Raw genomic sequence first — 18126 nt, 5'->3', positions numbered from 1 at the left:
GAGGGATATTGAGTCGGAATCCGGCGGGAACGATCATACAATCTTTGTACAATCAGCCTGAGATCTCTCCATACATGAGAGGTTCTATCACCCAATCAGGAAGGCCCTCTCACTTGTTGGCAGATCGGAGGAAGATTGTACAATCAGATTGTACCGTGTGTGGTGATCTCCTTGCCGTGGTTCCTGTCCTGCACAGCTCGGCATTTTCGGGGTCCACGCCCCGCCCCCCCCTTTCCGTATGTTCCAGCACTCACCTTGGACAACCAACTCGGCGCACACAGAGCTCCTCCCACAACCGTTGGCCACCGTGCAGCTATAGGTGCCTGCATCCGCTCTGCCCGCCTCCTGCACCTCCAGGTAGTGGACCCCAGACTTGTGGTACATGTGAAGTCGCCCTCCGCTCAGCAGCTGGACCTCGCCCTGCGACAAAGAGACCACGGATCAATGCAGAGGAAGGAAAGCATGGACACAGCGGCTCGGGAGTCACATGTCGCTCTCAGCTCCCGATACATTACGGAACATTCCCTGACAACGTACAAGGAACGAACTCTGAGATCGAATTCTTCTGCAGAATATAGCAGAGGCCACCATGGAGACCTCCAGAGATGGAGGGAGGAGATCGGCGCAGGGAGGGATTCCCGACAGTAAGAGTGACACGGCTACAGAATGGCCCATAATATCCGGAGGAGACACAACTACTGCAGGAAATCTCCCCATTGTGGGAGGGGCACAGACACAAACTACAGGGGGAAATCTCCCCATTGTGGGAGGGGCAGAGACACAAACTACTGCAGGGAAATCTCCCCATTGTGGGAGGGGCAGAGACACAAACTACTGCAGGGGAAATCTCCCCATTGTGGGAGGGGCAGAGACACAAACTACTGCAGGGAAATCTCCCCATTGTGGGAGGGGCAGAGACACAAACTACTGCAGGGGAAATCTCCCCATTGTGGGAGGGGCAGAGACACAAACTACTGCAGGAAATCTCTCCATTGTGGGAGGGGCAGAGACACAAACTACTGCAGGGAAATCTCCCCATTGTGGGAGGGGCACAGACACAAACTACTGCGGGGAAATCTCCCCATTGTGGGAGGGGCAGAGACACAAACTACTGCAGGGAAATCTCCCCATTGTGGGAGGGGCAGAGACACAAACTACTGCGGGGAAATCTCCCCATTGTGGGAGGGGCAGATACACAAACTACTGCGGGGGAAATCTCCCCATTGTGGGAGGGGCAGAGACACAAACTACTGGGGGGAAATCTCCCCATTGTGGGAGGGGCAGAGACACAAACTACTGGGGGGAAATCTCCCCATTGTGGGAGGGGCAGAGACACAAACTACTGCGGGGAAATCTCCCCATTGTGGGAGGGGCAGAGACACAACTACTGCGGGGAAATCTCCCCATTGTGGGAGGGGCAGAGACACAAACTACTGCAGGGAAATCTCCCCATTGTGGGAGGGGCAGAGACACAAACTACTGCAGGGAAATCTCCCCATTGTGGGAGGAGCAGAGACACAAACTACTGCAGGGAAATCTCCCCATTGTGGGAGGGGCAGAGACACAAACTACTGCAGGGAAATCTCCCCATTGTGGGAGGGGCAGAGACACAAACTACTGCAGGAAATCTCCCCATTGTGGGAGGGGCAGAGACACAAACTACTGCGGGGAAATCTCCCCATTGTGGGAGGAGCAGAAACACAGCTACTGAGGGGAAATCTCCCCATTGTGGGAGGGGCAGAGACACAAACTACTGCAGGGAAATCTCCCCATTGTGGGAGGGGCAGAGACACAACTACTGCGGGGAAATCTCCCCATTGTGGGAGGGGCACAGACACAAACTACAGGGGGAAATCTCCCCATTGTGGGAGGGGCACAGACACAAACTACAGGGGGAAATCTCCCCATTGTGGGAGGGGGAGAGACACAAACTGCTGCAGGGAAATCTCCCCATTGTGGGAGGAGCAGAGACACAAACTACTGCGGGGAAATCTCCCCATTGTGGGAGGGGCAGATACACAAACTACTGCGGGGGAAATCTCCCTATTGTGGGAGGGGCAGAGACACAAACTACTGGGGGGAAATCTCCCCATTGTGGGAGGGGCAGAGACACAAACTACAGGGGGGAAATCTCCCCATTGTGGGAGGGGCAGAGACACAAACTACTGCGGGGAAATCTCCCCATTGTGGGAGGGGCACAGACACAAACTACAGGGGGGAAATCTCCCCATTGTGGGAGGGGCAGAGACACAAACTACTGGGAGGAAATCTCCCCATTGTGGGAGGGGCAGAGACACAAACTACTGGGGGGAAATCTCCCCATTGTGGGAGGGGCAGAGACACAAACTACTGGGGGGAAATCTCCCCATTGTGGGAGGGGCAGAGACACAAATATTGTAGGAAATCTTCTCTGGAGATACAAGGTTCCAGCCGCCAGTGCCCACTCAGAAGTGAATCGCCCATCAGATTGCCGTCATTTATTTCCTCCCATCGTTTGCAGATCACCAATAATTGTTGCAGAAAGTCGCTCACAATGTCGACTCATCTGAGATACAATCCTGGAGCAAAGATCACAACATCAACAGAGATTCATACTTATAACTGATCCTAATACAAAGAGGGCGACACAACACGCCCGGGACTCCGGAATGAGGAATGTGTTTGGACCGAAGATGGAAAGATCCGAAACATCCAGAAGAAAAATATTATTCTGAATGAAGCCGAATGGTTTCTTTATGATATTGTCGGGTCCTTTCCAAAGAAAACCTTCCGGCTGACAGACTGATTGAATGGCGAGCGAATGAGAATTCTTTACCTTGGAAGGTTTTCAGGAGTGACAGACGCGTTCTAAATCTAAGAAACGGGACTTGTGTGGTCAGGAGAGCCAGACATCGAATATACGAAGTCCTCACTAATACTCCATCATTGTGTCAGAGAGGCTGCGCCATAAAGGAGAAAACACACCGAGGAATACTGGACACTGAACCAGAGGAGCTGACACTCTAATGTCCCCTCCCCCACAGTCACATCAGTCTCTGCACCAGAGGAGCTGACACTCTAATGTCCTCTCCCCCACAGTCACATCAGCCTCTGTACCAGAGGAGCTTACACTCTAATGTCCCCTCCCCAACAGTCCCATCAGTCTCTGTACCAGAGGAGCTTACACTCTGCACCAGAGAGGTTGTGCTGCAGTTGCTCTCCCTCTCCAGACACTAGGGGGCCAGGCCTGCTCGCCTGGCCCCAGAAACATGGCCTCTTCTGGGCTAGGCTCAGACCATGCTCCCCCTGAGGGACCCAGCTTGCCTTCCCATACTTTACCAGCACCTGAAGACCTTGGCTGTGGCCCTAAAAGTGGGGAATCCCTCCCTGTCTTCAGAGAGCGGGTTGCTGATTATCTGGTGAGAATCGCAAAGGAGGAGGAAAAGTTGGTGAGTCTGAAAACTGACTACAAGAAGAAGAAAGTTCTCCATGACAAGTCATGGAGCAGCAAGAGGCAGAGCATGAAGCCAGAGATGAAGGGTTTGGAGGACGTCATGGAGCAGCAAGAGGCAGAGCATGAAGCCGGAGATGAAGGGTTTGGAGGACGTCATGGAGCAGCAAGAGGCAGAGTATGAAGCCGGAGATGAAGGGTCTGGAGGTCGCCATCAAGAAGCAGCAGAATCTGGTAAAGACGCTGAAGGAGAAGAGCGGAGCTTTCAGAGAAAAGTTCCGGAATGAGGAAAGGTTCAGGAAGTTGAAGGGAGACTCCGGTAAGGTTCCAGCATCGGCGGTGGCAGTACGGGTGGAGAGTGAGGAGGGGGTCCTGGATGCTGCCCCTGCTATCCCATCCACCTCAGGATCTGCTTCCCTGGAGGAAATGTCAGCCTCTGCCCCCCTCCCTCCACAGCAAGCTGGAGGAACAGCACAGGAGGTAGAGGAATATGGTGGAGGGCTGCTAAAGTACATTGAGGAATTGGAGTCTTCCCTAATTGGAAGAACTTTCCGTTTTTCTGAGGACTCTGAGGATGAAGATGACGGTGAGGACTCTGTACCTGGTCCTGTAAAGGAGAAGAAAACAGAAAAGCCGCGCTTTATTAAAAGTGCCATTTTGGACTCCAGTGTGGACAGCCATGTGCACTGCAGTGTTTTGGAGGGAAATCCTCCTGTGTGTGCACAGAGCTCTGCAGGGAAGATGGCTGCTGTGCCTGCAGGACTGCACTCTGCTGGGACTGAGGACTCTGATACCAGGAACCCTGTGACTGTGGACTCTGCTGGGGGGAAGGTAAAGGGGGGATCTGAGACTATTGCTGGACAACCTCTGCTGATGGCTGCAAATGCAGCAGAAAATGGTGGGAGGGAAATTGTCAGCAGCACTCTGAAAGGGGTTGCTGAAACCCAGGGGAGAGTGACCAGGAGTGGAAGGCTTTTGCCTAAGAGGAGTATGTTGGGGGAGGGGGAGACAGGAGCATCTGGTGTGAGTGAGTCTGCTGGGAGCAGTAGTGCCACGAGTGAAAGGAAACATATGGATGATAAGAGTGCTTGCAATGCTGGAAAGGGGAATGCCTGTGTGTTGGTGGATGGAGGGACTGCTGCTGCCTCTGATGGTGGTCTGCAGAGCGGGGGCTCTGAGGTTCCTGCAACCATTGGGCGGGGTGCAGCTTTAAGGTCCACTACATCTAATGCTGCAAATAAGACCTATGCTGGGGCTCTGGCTGGGAGGAGGGGGTCACATCATGTTGTCAGCTCTGGGGGGAGGTCTGCTGCAGGTCTGCCATCTGCACCCCTGTCCTTCAGGAGGAGGAATTTGGTGCAGCTCAGATGGGAGGGTGGGGGTGCTCCCCCAGTCAGGATGTCGGTGGTGGACAGGATTTTGGAGATGGGGTTTAGGGCGGATGACATCTTCGCCTTGATCAGCCCTGTAGGATCCTATGAATATGATCTGTCCTTTGTGCGCCCCGAGTCTCTGGATATATTCTGGGAGAAGTATGAACACATGTATAAGGGTCTGCCGGAGTGGAGGGGACTCGTCCCAAAGGTGGTCTCACGCCAACCTCTAGTGAAGACGGTCACCGTTCTAGTACGAAATGAGTCCATTCCTTCGGCTGACTTGGCTGTCTGGCTGAGGAGATTTGGGGAGCTACTTGCACCCCTGAGGAAGATTGTGGATGAGAGAGGGATATGGACTGGTGGGTGGTCGGTGCAGATGAGGTTGTATGTGTGTGGGAATGTGGTCCAGCATCTGCCCTCCTCAGCCTTCATTGGGAAGGACAGGATTGTGGTGTTCTACCCTGGGCAGCCCAAGCTCTGCAATAAATGCGGTTCTCGGGGTCACTTCGCCTCCTCATGCCCAGAGATGAAGTGCTCTCTATGTCAGGATCTGGGGCACCTGGCTAAGGATTGTAATATCATCAGGTGCAATCCGTGTGATAAGGTTGGCCATTCATACAACCGGTGCCCTGAGGCCATGCACAACCAGTCAGCTTTGGTGGAAGAGTTTTTTCGTCTGGACATGGAGGAGGCAGAGGAGAGGGAGGCTGTGCCAGGGGTCCCCAATGTCTCTGTCCCTGTGGTCCCAGTGTCTGATGGTCCCTCTAATGTGTCATCTCCTTGTGTTGTGCCCCCTGAGTCAGTGTCCGTGGATGTTGTGTCTGATCCTCCTGTGTCAGTTTCCCCAGAGGTAGTGGGGGCTGTGGAGGGAACTGGACCAATGTGTATGGTTGCACCGACCCCCCCTCCCCGGCGTCAGAGGGTCAGAGCGCGAGGCGCTGGGGGGTGGAGTGAATGATGGTGGGGGTGTTGGGGTGAAGGTTGGGGGGACTGCTGTGGTGAGTGGAGAGAGTGGGGTGGATGATGTTGTTGGTGATGGTGGAAGGGAAGGGGACGGGGCTTTGCGGTCCGGTTTATCAAATGATGATATGGAGTGGTTGGAGGCAAAAAGGAAGTCTGGGAAGAAGAAGCGGAAGAAGGATGTGCCTGTACCTGACCCTGGGAGGGTGGAGGTGTCAAACACATTTGAAGTGTTATCTGAGGTGGAGGATGAGGGATCTTCAGGGGATGAGTCTCTGGTTTCCATGGAGGAGGAAACACAGAGGACTATGAAGCGTGTAGGGTCTCCAAGTAGGGAGGGGGGTAAGCAGGCTAAGAAACGGGTACCTCGATCATCCTGATGGCGGTTCCCACTCCTTTGAAGGTGGCGACCATTAATGTCACCAGCATAAAATCAGTAAGCGCTCGTAACATGGCCTTATTTTTGCTCAGCAGGTTTGATGCTGACATTTTCTTTTTGCAAGAGACCAGGTTGTCCAGTTTGGGGGATGTTCATATGGCGAAGAAGGAGTGGAGGCGCGGCCCCTCCTTCTGGTCTCTTGCGGCCGAGCCTTACACTGGAGTTGCGGTACTTTTTTCCGGCATGGTAACCTGTCGGCAGATTATTGAGGTAGAAATGGGGAGATGCATGGTCTTAGACGTCTCCATGGGGGGGCAGGACCTGCGCCTGATTAACATCTATGGGCCCCAGACGAAATGGGACAGGAAATGCCTCTTCATGAAGATCAAGCCTTTCCTTTTTACAGCCCAGCAAGTTGTCTTCGGTGGTGACTTTAACACCGTCACTAGGACTAAGGACAGGAGAGGGACCGGAGTCAGGCTGGACTGTGACGGGTTTTTTTTAAACAAAATAGCTAGAGAGGCAGGTCTGGTTGATGTGCACATTCATTGCTGCCCAGACGACACGGGATTCACTTTTCAGAGAGGTTCCAGTCAGAGTAGAATAGATAGGTTTTTTTTAAAGGGGAACTCCGCCTTCTCGGCACCAGTGTGTCAGGCGGTAGAGTTTTCCGATCACTGTATTCTGTCTGTGACTCTGAGTGGCCCCGATACACCACCTAAGGGGAGGGGTACCTGGAAGCTGAATTCGGCACTCCTGGACGATGAGAAGGTGAGTCAATCCTTTGAGGATTTTTTTCAGGCACAGGTATCAATCATGGACGTTTGCAGCAGTAAGTCCGAGTGGTGGGAGCTTACAAAACGAAGGATCGTTGGGTTTTTCAAGGCCATAGGAAGGAATAAACAGCTTGATAAGTATGTCACCTACCAGCGTCTGCGGAGGAAGCTCGATCGGCTTGTCTCGAATAATGGAGATCCAGAAGCGATCTCTGAGGTTAAACTCTTGCTCAGGCAGTGTCAATATGACAGGCATGCCTCTTTGGTTCTGGAAAGGGATTATGGGAAATATCACTCGCCCGACCCTTACCAGAACTGCAAACAAGGTAGAGCAGTTAAGTCAGTTGTAGGCCTGGTTGACAGTACGGGTTCCCTGACAAAGTCCAAGTCAGGGATCCTGGAAACCTCCAGGTCATATTATGCTGACCTCCTGGGTAGGAGGGACCTCGATCGGGCGAGCATGTCGGGTTTTCTGGACTCTACTCCAGGACTGGGAAATGGCAGTTCTCTTGTGAGTTTGACAGAGGACATCACGGCAGATGAGGTGGTGAAAGCTATTGATCAGCTTGCCATGAAGAAGTCGCCTGGGCCAGACGGATTGACAGCCGAGTTTTATAAGCACTTTAAGGTGACTCTGGCCCCATATTTGGTGGAGGTGTTTAATGGCTGTCTGAGAGAGGGTTCGCTCTCTCCCTCCATGCGACAATCTGCAGTGATTCTTCTGTCAAAGGGTAAGGATTCCTCGAGAATTGAGAATTGGTGGCCCATTAGCCTTCTCAATGTTGATAGGAAGATATTGGCAAATATTATTTTCTGGCGTTTATCGTCTGTTGCGGGCAATTTACTTTCTCGCCATCAGCACTGTTCGGTTCAGGGAAGAAGCACTTTTTCAGCGGTGTTAGCTGTCCGGGAGGCCCTGGAGCGGTGCAGGGCTGCAGGCTGGGGAAAGTTCCTGCTGGCATTGGATCAGGCCAAAGCTTTTGATCGAGTCAATCATGAGTACCTATGGCTGCTTCTTGGCAAGTATGGCCTGGAGGGGGGCTTTATCGATTGGCTAAAGACCTTATACAGAGGGGCTGAAAGCTTCATGCTTGTGAATGGTTGGATTGGACGACCCTTTGAGGTTGGCTCAGGTGTGCATCAGGGGTGTCCTTTGAGTCCTCTGCTATATGCGTTTGTAATCGATCCCTTCATTCGGAGGTTAGATGGCGGACCGTTGTGTGGAGTTCCTTTGGGCATTCCTGGGGAGCCCCCTCTGAGGGTCGTGGCCTATGCTGATGACGTGTCTGTTTTCATCTCCGGGACGCAGGAGGCAGAGGAGGTGGTCTCGGTGATGGAACAGTATGCTGAGGCAGGAGGCAGAGGAGGTGGTCTCGGTGATGGAACAGTATGCTGAGGCAGGAGGCGGAGGAGGTGGTCTCGGTGATGGAACAGTATGCTGAGGCATCTGGCTCAAAGATCAATCAGGATAAGAGTGAGGTTTTCTGGATGGGAGAGGAAGGCGAAGGCTTTACCCTTCCGGACGCCTTCCCAGAGCCCCAGCAGGAAATTAAAGTTTTAGGCATCAGATTTGGTCCCGGTGATTACGGCCTTGCAAATTGGGTAAGCAGGCTACAAGATGCCGATGCCAAGGTGGCCAGCTGGAAGGATTGGAAACTCTCTTACAGGGAAAGGATTGACCTGATTAAAACTTACCTGATCCCGGTATTTCTGTATGCCAGCTTTGTCTGTGTTTTGCCAGTGTCTCTCTATGCGAGGATCTACAGTTGTTTCTTCCAGCTGTTATGGGGGCACAAACTGAACCTCATTAAGAGGTCTGTAACCTACCTTCCCAGGCGGATGGGTGGCCTACGTATGGTCAACCCGGTGGTTTTCTTTTCTCTGATGTTTTTGAAACATAATTTTGGTAGCATGCTGGCAGAGGAACCGCCTGGGTGGGTTGGTATTTTTCAGTCCTGGTTTAGGCCTTTTCTACGGAGCTGGGAGAATGGTGGGCCAGTGAAAAGCCTGAGGGTCCAACATGGTAAGCTCCCGGCTTATGTTGCCCCGTGTCTGAAAATGCTTCGGCAATGGCGAGTGACGGCGGAGGAAATTAAATCTCTTCCTAGGAAGGCCCTGGAGAGGAGGGTTGTTGAATCTGCCTTTAGCGAGCCATTGGCCTTGAGGGATTGCCCAGGCCCGGTTATGAGGGAGGGTCTGCGTTTGATGAATCTGGAGAGAATCCCTTTAAAGTTTCGGGATTTGGCCTGGCTCTCGTTCCATGGCAGACTCTATGTGAAGGGCAACCTGAAGCATCGCTCTGCGGAGAACCGTGGTTGTCCAAGAGTGGAGTGCGGTGGGGTGGAGGAGACGATGGACCATTTCTTGCTTCAGTGCCCCTTCAATATAGAAGTCTACAAGCGGGTGGGTGGGGCTCTGGGGATCCCTTTCCTTTCCCGCTTGAGTTACGCGGAGTGGTCTTACGGAGCCTTTCAGACTCACCGGGATTTTAATTTTGAGACACTTTTTCTAGTTAGCTTAGTAGTCCGTTACCACACGTGGAATGCACGGTGTCAGGTTTCCATTCGCAAAAAAGTCCTTCCTGTCGAGGTGGTGGTGAACAACATTCTGGGTGAGGTTGGGAAGATTCGGGGTCTTGAGAAGGACAGGTGGCGGCCGGGAGCCTGGACAAAGGCGTGGAGGAATGTCAGGTCCCCGTAGCTGCTGTCTGTCAGTCTCTGGGGGCGTGGCTTCTCTTTCTGTCCTTTCACGTCCCCTAGATTTTGTAACATCAAATTTTTGAAGAAAGGCTGCATGCATGGGATCGATGTATGGGGTGAATGTACGGGATGAATGTTTAATCGTTTCTTAGCCTGAGGGGGTGTTTAGGTGACGGTCAGGATTTGTTATTTTGCTGAAGTAAGCTGGTTTTGTTTGAAAATACATATTTTTATACTGTATATATGTAAATATGATTTTTATGATGTTTTTTGTTTGCAAGATTTTAATAAACAAAAAAATTTACACTCTAATGTCCCCTCCCCCACAGTCACATCAGTCTCTGTACCGGAGGAGCTTACACTCTAATGCCCCTCCCCCACAGTCCCATCAGTCTCTGTACCGGAGGAGCTTACACTCTAATGTCCCCTCCCCCACAGTCACATCAGTCTCTGTACCAGAGGAGCTTACGCTCTAATGTCCCCTCCCCCACAGTCACATCAGCCTTTGTACAGAGGAGCTTACGCTCTAATGTCCCCTCCCCCCACAGTCACATCAGTCTCTGCACCAGAGGAGCTTCCACTCTGCACCAGAGAGGTTGTGCTGCAGTTGCTCTCCCTCTCCAGACACTAGGGGGCCAGGCCTGCTCGCCTGGCCCCAGAAACATGGCCTCTTCTGGGCTAGGCTCAGACCATGCTCCCCCTGAGGGACCCAGCTTGCCTTCCCATACTTCACCAGCACCTGAAGACCTTGGCTGTGGCCCTAAAAGTGGGGAATCCCTCCCTGTCTTTAGAGAGCGGGTTGCTGATTATCTGGTGAGAATCGCAAAGGAGGAGGAAAAGTTGGTGAGTCTGAAAACTGACTACAAGAAGAAGAAAGTTCTCCATGACAAGTCATGGAGCAGCAAGAGGCAGAGCATGAAGCCGGAGATGAAGGGTTTGGAGGTCGCCATTAAGAAGCAGCAGAATCTGGTAAAGACGCTGAAGGAGAAGAGCGGAGCTTTCAGAGAAAAGTTCCGGAATGAGGAGAGGTTCCGGAAGATGAAGGGAGACTCCGGTAAGGATCCAGCATCGGCGGTGGCAGTACGGGTGGAGAGTGAGGAGGGGGTCCTGGATGCTGCCCCTGCTATCCCATCCACCTCAGGATCTGCTTCCCTGGAGGAAATGTCAGCCTCTGCTTCCCTCCCTCCACAGCAAGCTGGAGGAACAGCACAGGAGGTAGAGGAATATGGCGGAGGACTGCTAAAGTACATTGAGGAATTGGAGTCTTCCCTAATTGGAAGAACTTTCCGTTTTTCTGAGGACTCTGAGGATGAAGATGACGGTGAGGACTCTGTACCTGGTCCTTTAAAGGAGAAAAAAACAGAAAAGCCGCGCTTTATTAAAAGTGCCATTTTGGACTCCAGTGTGGACAGCCATGTGCACTGCAGTGTTTTGGAGGGAAATCCTCCTGTGTGTGCACAGAGCTCTGCAGGGAAGATGGCTGCTGTGCCTGCAGGACTGCACTCTGCTGGGACTGAGGACTCTGATACCAGGAACCCTGGGACTGTGGACTCTGCTGGGGGGAAGGTAAAGGGGGGATCTGACACACTTGCTGGACAACCTCTGCTGATGGCTGCAAATGCAGCAGAAAATGGTGGGAGGGAAATTGTCAGCAGCACTCTGAAAGGGGTTGCTGAAACCCAGGGGAGAGTGACCAGGAGTGGAAGGCTTTTGCCTAAGAGGAGTATGTTGGGGGAGGGGGAGACAGGAGCATCTGGTGTGAGTGGGTCTGCTGGGAGCAGTAGTGCCACGAGTGAAAGGAAACATATGGATGATAAGAGTGCTTGCAATGCTGGAAAGGGGAATGCCTGTGTGTTGGTGGATGGAGGGACTGCTGCTGCCTCTGATGGTGGTCTGCAGAGCGGGGGCTCTGAGGTTCCTGCAACCAATGGGCGGGGTGCAGCTTTAAGGTCCACTACATCTAATGCTGCAAATAAGACCTATGCTGGGGCTCTGGCTGGGAGGAGGGGGTCACATCATGTTGTCAGCTCTGGGGGGAGGTCTGCTGCAGGTCTGCCATCTGCACCCCTGTCCTTCAGGAGGAGGAATTTGGTGCAGCTCAGATGGGAAGGTGGGGGTGCTCCCCCGGTCAGGATGTCGGTGGTGGACAGGATTTTGGAGATGGGGTTTAGGGCGGATGACATCTTCGCCTTGATCAGCCCTGTAGGATCCTCTGAATATGACCTGTCCTTTGTGCGCCCCGAGTCTCTGGATATATTCTGGGAGAAGTATGAACACATGTATAAGGGTCTGCCGGAGTGGAAGGGACTCGTCCCAAAGGTTGTCTCACGCCAACCTCTAGTGAAGACGGTCACCATTCTAGTCCGGAATGAGTCCATTCCTTCGGCTGACTTGGCTGTCTGGCTGAGGAGATTTGGGGAGCTACTTGCACCCCTGAGGAAGATTGTGGATGAGAGAGGGATATGGACTGGTGGGTGGTCGGTGCAGATGAGGTTGTATGTGTGTGGGAATGTGGTCCAGCATCTGCCCTCCTCAGCCTTCATTGGGAAGGACAGGATTGTGGTGTTCTACCCTGGGCAGCCCAAGCTCTGCAATAAGTGCGGTTCTCGGGGTCACTTCGCCTCCTCATGCCCAGAGATGAAGTGCTCCCTATGTCAGGATCTGGGGCACCTGGCTAAGGATTGTAATATCATCAGGTGCAATCTGTGTGATAAGGTTGGCCATTCGTACAACCGGTGCCCTGAGGCCATGCACAACCAGTCAGCTTTGGTGGAAGAGTTTTTTCGTCTGGACATGGAGGAGGCAGAGGAGAGGGGGGCTGGGCCAGGGGTCCCCAATGTCTCTGTCCCTGTGGTCCCAGTGTCTGATGGTCCCTCTAATGTGTCATCTCCGTGTGTTGTGCCCCCTGAGTCAGTGTCCGTGGATGTTGTGTCTGATCCTCCTGTGTCAGTTTCCCCAGAGGTAGTGGGGGCTGTGGAGGGAACTGGACCAATGTGTATGGTTGCACCGACCCCCCCTCCCCGGCGTCGGAGGGTCAGAGCGCGTGAGGCGCTGGGGGGTGGAGTGAATGATGGTGGGGGTGTTGGGGTGAAGGTTGGGGGGACTGCTGTGGTGAGTGGAGAGAGTGGGGTGGATGATGTTGTTGGTGATGGTGGAAGGGAAGGGGAGGGGGCTTTGCGGGCCGGTTTATCAAATGATGATATGGAGTGGTTGGAGGCAAAAAGGAAGTCTGGGAAGAAGAAGCGGAAGAAGGATGTGCTTGTACCTGACCCTGGGAGGGTGGAGGTGTCAAACACATTTGAAGTGTTATCTGAGGTGGAGGATGAGGGATCTTCAGGGGATGAGTCTCTGGTTTCCATGGAGGAGGAAACACAGAGGACTATGAAGCGTGTAGGGTCTCCAAGTAGGGAGGGGGGTAAGCAGGCTAAGAAACGGGTACCTCGATCATCCTGATGGCGGTTCCCACTCCTTTGAAGGTGGCGACCATTAATGTCGCCAGCATAAAATCAGTAAGCGCTCGTAACATGGCCTTATTTTTGCTCAGCAGGTTTGATGCTGACATTTTCTTTTTGCAGGAGACCAGGTTGTCCAGTTTGGGGGATGTTCATATGGCGAAGAAGGAGTGGAGGCGCGGCCCCTCCTTCTGGTCTCTTGCGGCCGAGCCTTACACTGGAGTTGCGGTACTTTTTTCCGGCATGGTAACCTGTCGGCGGATTATTGAGGTAGAAATGGGGAGATGCATGGTCTTAGACGTCTCCATGGGGGGGCAGGACCTGCGCCTGATTAACATCTATGGGCCCCAGACAAAATGGGACAGGAAATGCCTCTTCATGAAGATCAAGCCTTTCCTTTTTACAGCCCAGCAAGTTGTCTTCGGTGGTGACTTTAACACCGTCACTAGGACTAAGGACAGGAGAGGGACCGGAGTCAGGCTGGACTGTGACGGGTTTTTTTTAAACAAAATAGCTAGAGAGGCAGGTCTGGTTGATGTGCACATTCATTGCTGCCCAGACGACACGGGATTCACTTTTCAGAGAGGTTCCAGTCAGAGTAGAATAGATAGGTTTTTTTTAAAGGGGAACTCCGCCTTCTCGGCACCAGTGTGTCAGGCGGTAGAGTTTTCCGATCACTGTATTCTGTCTGTGACTCTGAGTGGCCCCGATACACCACCTAAGGGGAGGGGTACCTGGAAGCTGAATTCGGCACTCCTGGACGATGAGAAGGTGAGTCAATCCTTTGAGGATTTTTTTCAGGCACAGGTATCAATCATGGACGTTTGCAGCAGTAAGTCCGAGTGGTGGGAGCTTACAAAACGAAGGATCGTTGGGTTTTTCAAGGCCATAGGAAGGAATAAACAGCTTGATAAGTATGTCACCTACCAGCGTCTGCGGAGGAAGCTCGATCGGCTTGTCTCGAATAATGGAGATCCAGAAGCGATCTCTGAGGTTAAACTCTTGCTCAGGCAGTGTCAATATGACAGGCATGCCTCTTTGGTTCTGGAAAGGGATTATGGGAAATATCACTCGCCCGACCCTTACCAGAACTGCAAACAAGGTAGAGCAGTTAAGTCAGTTGTGGGCCTGGTTGACAGTACGGGTTCCCTGACAAAGTCCAAGTCAGGGATCCTGGAAACCTCCAGGTCATATTATGCTGACCTCCTGGGTAGGAGGGACCTCGATCGAGCGAGCATGTCGGGTTTTCTGGACTCTACTCCAGGACTGGGAAATGGCAGTTCTCTTGTGAGTTTGACAGAGGACATCACGGCAGATGAGGTGGTGAAAGCTATTGATCAGCTTGCCATGAAGAAGTCGCCTGGGCCAGACGGATTGACAGCCGAATTTTATAAGCACTTTAAGGTGACTCTGGCCCCATATTTGGTGGAGGTGTTTAATGGCTGTCTGAGAGAGGGTTCGCTCTCTCCCTCCATGCGACAATCTGCAGTGATTCTTCTGTCAAAGGGTAAGGATTCCTCGAGAATTGAGAATTGGCGGCCCATTAGCCTTCTCAATGTTGATAGGAAGATATTGGCAAAAATTATTTTCTGGCGTTTATCGTCTGTTGCGGGCAATTTACTTTCTCGCCATCAGCACTGTTCGGTTCAGGGAAGAAGCACTTTTTCAGCGGTGTTAGCTGTCCGGGAGGCCCTGGAGCGGTGCAGGGCTGCAGGCTGGGGAAAGTTCCTGCTGGCATTGGATCAGGCCAAAGCTTTTGATCGAGTCAATCATGAGTACCTATGGCTGCTTCTTGGCAAGTATGGCCTGGAGGGGGGCTTTATCGATTGGCTAAAGACCTTATACAGAGGGGCTGAAAGCTTCATGCTTGTGAATGGTTGGATTGGACGACCCTTTGAGGTTGGCTCAGGTGTGCGTCAGGGGTGTCCTTTGAGTCCTCTGCTATATGCGTTTGTAATCGATCCCTTCATTCGGAGGTTAGAGAGCGGACCGTTGTGTGGAGTTCCTTTGGGCATTCCTGGGGAGCCCCCTCTGAGGGTCGTGGCCTATGCTGATGACGTGTCTGTTTTCATCTCCGGGACGCAGGAGGCAGAGGAGGTGGTCTCGGTGATGGAACAGTATGCTGAGGCATCTGGCTCAAAGATCAATCAGGATAAGAGTGAGGTTTTCTGGATGGGAGAGGAAGGCAAAGGCTTTACCCTTCCGGACGCCTTCCCAGAGCCCCAGCAGGAAATTAAAGTATTAGGCATCAGATTTGGTCCCGGTGATTACGGCCTTGCAAATTGGGTAAGCAGGCTACAAGATGCCGATGCCAAGGTGGCCAGCTGGAAGGATTGGAAACTCTCTTACAGGGAAAGGATTGACCTGATTAAAACTTACCTGATCCCGGTATTTCTGTATGTCAGCTTTGTCTGTGTTTTGCCAGTGTCTCTCTATGCGAGGATCTACAGTTGTTTCTTCCAGCTGTTATGGGGGCACAAACTGAACCTCATTAAGAGGTCTGTAACCTACCTTCCCAGGCGGATGGGTGGCCTAGGTATGGTCAACCCGGTGGTTTTCTTTTCTCTGATGTTTTTGAAACATAATTTTGGTAGCATGCTGGCAGAGGAACCGCCTGGGTGGGTTGGTATTTTTCAGTCCTGGTTTAGGCCTTTTCTACGGAGCTGGGAGAATGGTGGGCCAGTGAAAAGCCTGAGGGTCCAACATGGTAAGCTCCCGGCTTATGTTGCCCCGTGTCTGAAAATGCTTCGGCAATGGCGAGTGACGGCGGAGGAAATTAAATCTCTTCCTAGGAAGGCCCTGGAGAGGAGGGTTGTTGAATCTGCCTTTAGCGAGCCATTGGCCTTGAGGGATTGCCCAGGCCCGGTTATGAGGGAGGGTCTGCGTTTGATGAATCTGGAGAGAATCCCTTTAAAGTTTCGGGATTTGGCCTGGCTCTCGTTCCATGGCAGACTCTATGTGAAGGGCAACCTGAAGCATCGCTCTGCGGAGAACCGTGGTTGTCCAAGAGTGGAGTGCGGTGGGGTGGAGGAGACGATGGACCATTTCTTGCTTCAGTGCCCCTTCAATATAGAAGTCTACAAGCGGGTGGGTGGGGCTCTGGGGATCCCTTTCCTTTCCCGCTTGAGTTACGCGGAGTGGTCTTACGGTGCCTTTCAGACTCACCGGGATTTTGATTTTGAGACACTTTTTCTAGTTAGCTTAGTAGTCCGTTACCACACGTGGAATGCACGGTGTCAGGTTTCCATTCGCAAAAAAGTCCTTCCTGTCGAGGTGGTGGTGAACAACATTCTGGGTGAGGTTGGGAAGATTCGGGGTCTTGAGAAGGACAGGTGGCGGCCGGGAGCCTGGACAAAGGCGTGGAGGAATGTCAGGTCCCCGTAGCTGCTGTCTGTCAGTCTCTGGGGGCGTGGCTTCTCTTTCTGTCCTTTCACGTCCCCTAGATTTTGTAACATCAGATTTTTGAAGAAAGGCTGCATGCATGGGATTGATGTATGGGGTGAATGTACGGGATGAATGTGTGGGATCAATGTATGGGGTGAATGTTTAATCGTTTCTTAGCCTGAGGGGGTGTTTAGGTGACGGTCAGGATTTGTTATTTTGCTGAAGTAAGCTGGTTTTGTTTAAAAATACATATTTTTATTCTGTATATATGTAAATATGATTTTTATGATGTTTTTTGTTTGCAAGATTTTAATAAACAAAAAATTTACACTCTAATGTCCCCTCCCCCACAGTCACATCAGTCTCTGTACCAGAGGAGCTTACACTCTAATGTCCCCTCCCCCACAGTCACATCAGTCTCTGTACCAGAGGAGCTTACACTCTATTGTCCCCTCCCCCACAGTCACATCAGTCTCTGTACCAGAGGAGCTTACGCTCTAATGTCCCCTCCCCCACAGTCACATCAGTCTCTGCACCAGAGGAGCTTACGCTCTAATGTCCCCTCCCCCGCAGTCCCATCAGTCTCTGTACAGAGGAGCTTACACTCTGCACCAGAGAGGTTGTGCTGCAGGTGCTCTCCCTCTCCAGGCACTAGGGGGCCAGGCCTGCTCGCCTGGCCCCAGAAACATGGCCTCTTCTGGGCTAGGCTCAGACCATGCTCCCCCTGAGGGACCCAGCTTGCCTTCCCATACTTTACCAGCACCTGAAGACCTTGGCTGTGGCCCTAAAAGTGGGGAATCCCTCCCTGTCTTTAGAGAGCGGGTTGCTGATTATCTGGTGAGAATCGCAAAGGAGGAGGAAAAGTTGGTGAGTCTGAAAACTGACTACAAGAAGAAGAAAGTTCTCCATGACAAGTCATGGAGCAGTAAGAGGCAGAGCATGAAGCCGGAGATGAAGGGTTTGGAGGACGTCATGGAGCAGCAAGAGGCAGAGCATGAAGCCGGAGATGAAGGGTTTGGAGGACGTCATGGAGCAGCAAGAGGCAGAGCATGAAGCCGGAGATGAAGGGTTTGGAGGACGTCATGGAGCAGCAAGAGGCAGAGCATGAAGCCGGAGATGAAGGGTTTGGAGGACGTCATGGAGCAGCAAGAGGCAGAGCATGAAGCCGGAGATGAAGGGTTTGGAGGTCGCCATCAAGAAGCAGCAGAATCTGGTAAAGACGCTGAAGGAGAAGAGCGGAGCTTTCAGAGAAAAGTTCCGGAATGAGGAAAGGTTCAGGAAGATGAAAGGAGACTCCGGTAAGGATTCAGCATCGGCGGTGGCAGTACGGGTGGAGAGTGAGGAGGGGGTCCTGGATGCTGCCCCTGCTATCCCATCCACCTCAGGATCTGCTTCCCTGGAGGAAATGTCAGCCTCTGCCCCCCTCCCTCCACAGCAAGCTGGAGGAACAGCACAGGAGGTAGAGGAATATGGCGGAGGGCTGCTAAAGTACATTGAGGAATTGGAGTCTTCCCTAATTGGAAGAACTTTCCGCTTTTCTGAGGACTCTGAGGATGAAGATGACGGTGAGGACTCTGTACCTGGTCCTGTAAAGGAGAAAAAAACAGAAAAGCCGCGCTTTATTAAAAGTGCCAGTTTGGACTCCAGTGTGGACAGCCATGTGCACTGCA

The 18126-nt window shown here is 52.4% G+C and overlaps 1 protein-coding gene across 1 annotated transcript in view; it reads right to left on the bottom strand.

Annotated features, from left to right (window-relative positions):
* Positions 1 to 18126, bottom strand: part of LOC149449946 (myosin light chain kinase, smooth muscle-like) — a gene marked incomplete at its 3' end in the record, with an annotated part of 381689 nt that overhangs the window by 168599 nt on the left and 194964 nt on the right. The window contains exon 6 of the mRNA XM_089692548.1: positions 255 to 420. Coding sequence (XP_089548674.1) covers positions 255 to 420 — 166 coding nt within the window. The remainder of the gene's footprint in view (positions 1 to 254; positions 421 to 18126) is intronic.

The sequence above is a fragment of the Staurois parvus genome, unplaced genomic scaffold (assembly GCF_062004578.1).
Source record: "Staurois parvus isolate SC_StPar_1 unplaced genomic scaffold, SC_StPar_1.0 ptg000593l, whole genome shotgun sequence".
Taxonomy (NCBI): domain Eukaryota; kingdom Metazoa; phylum Chordata; class Amphibia; order Anura; family Ranidae; genus Staurois; species Staurois parvus.
Note: the sequence above shows the minus strand (reverse complement) of the source record. Positions and strands in the feature narration are given on the sequence as shown.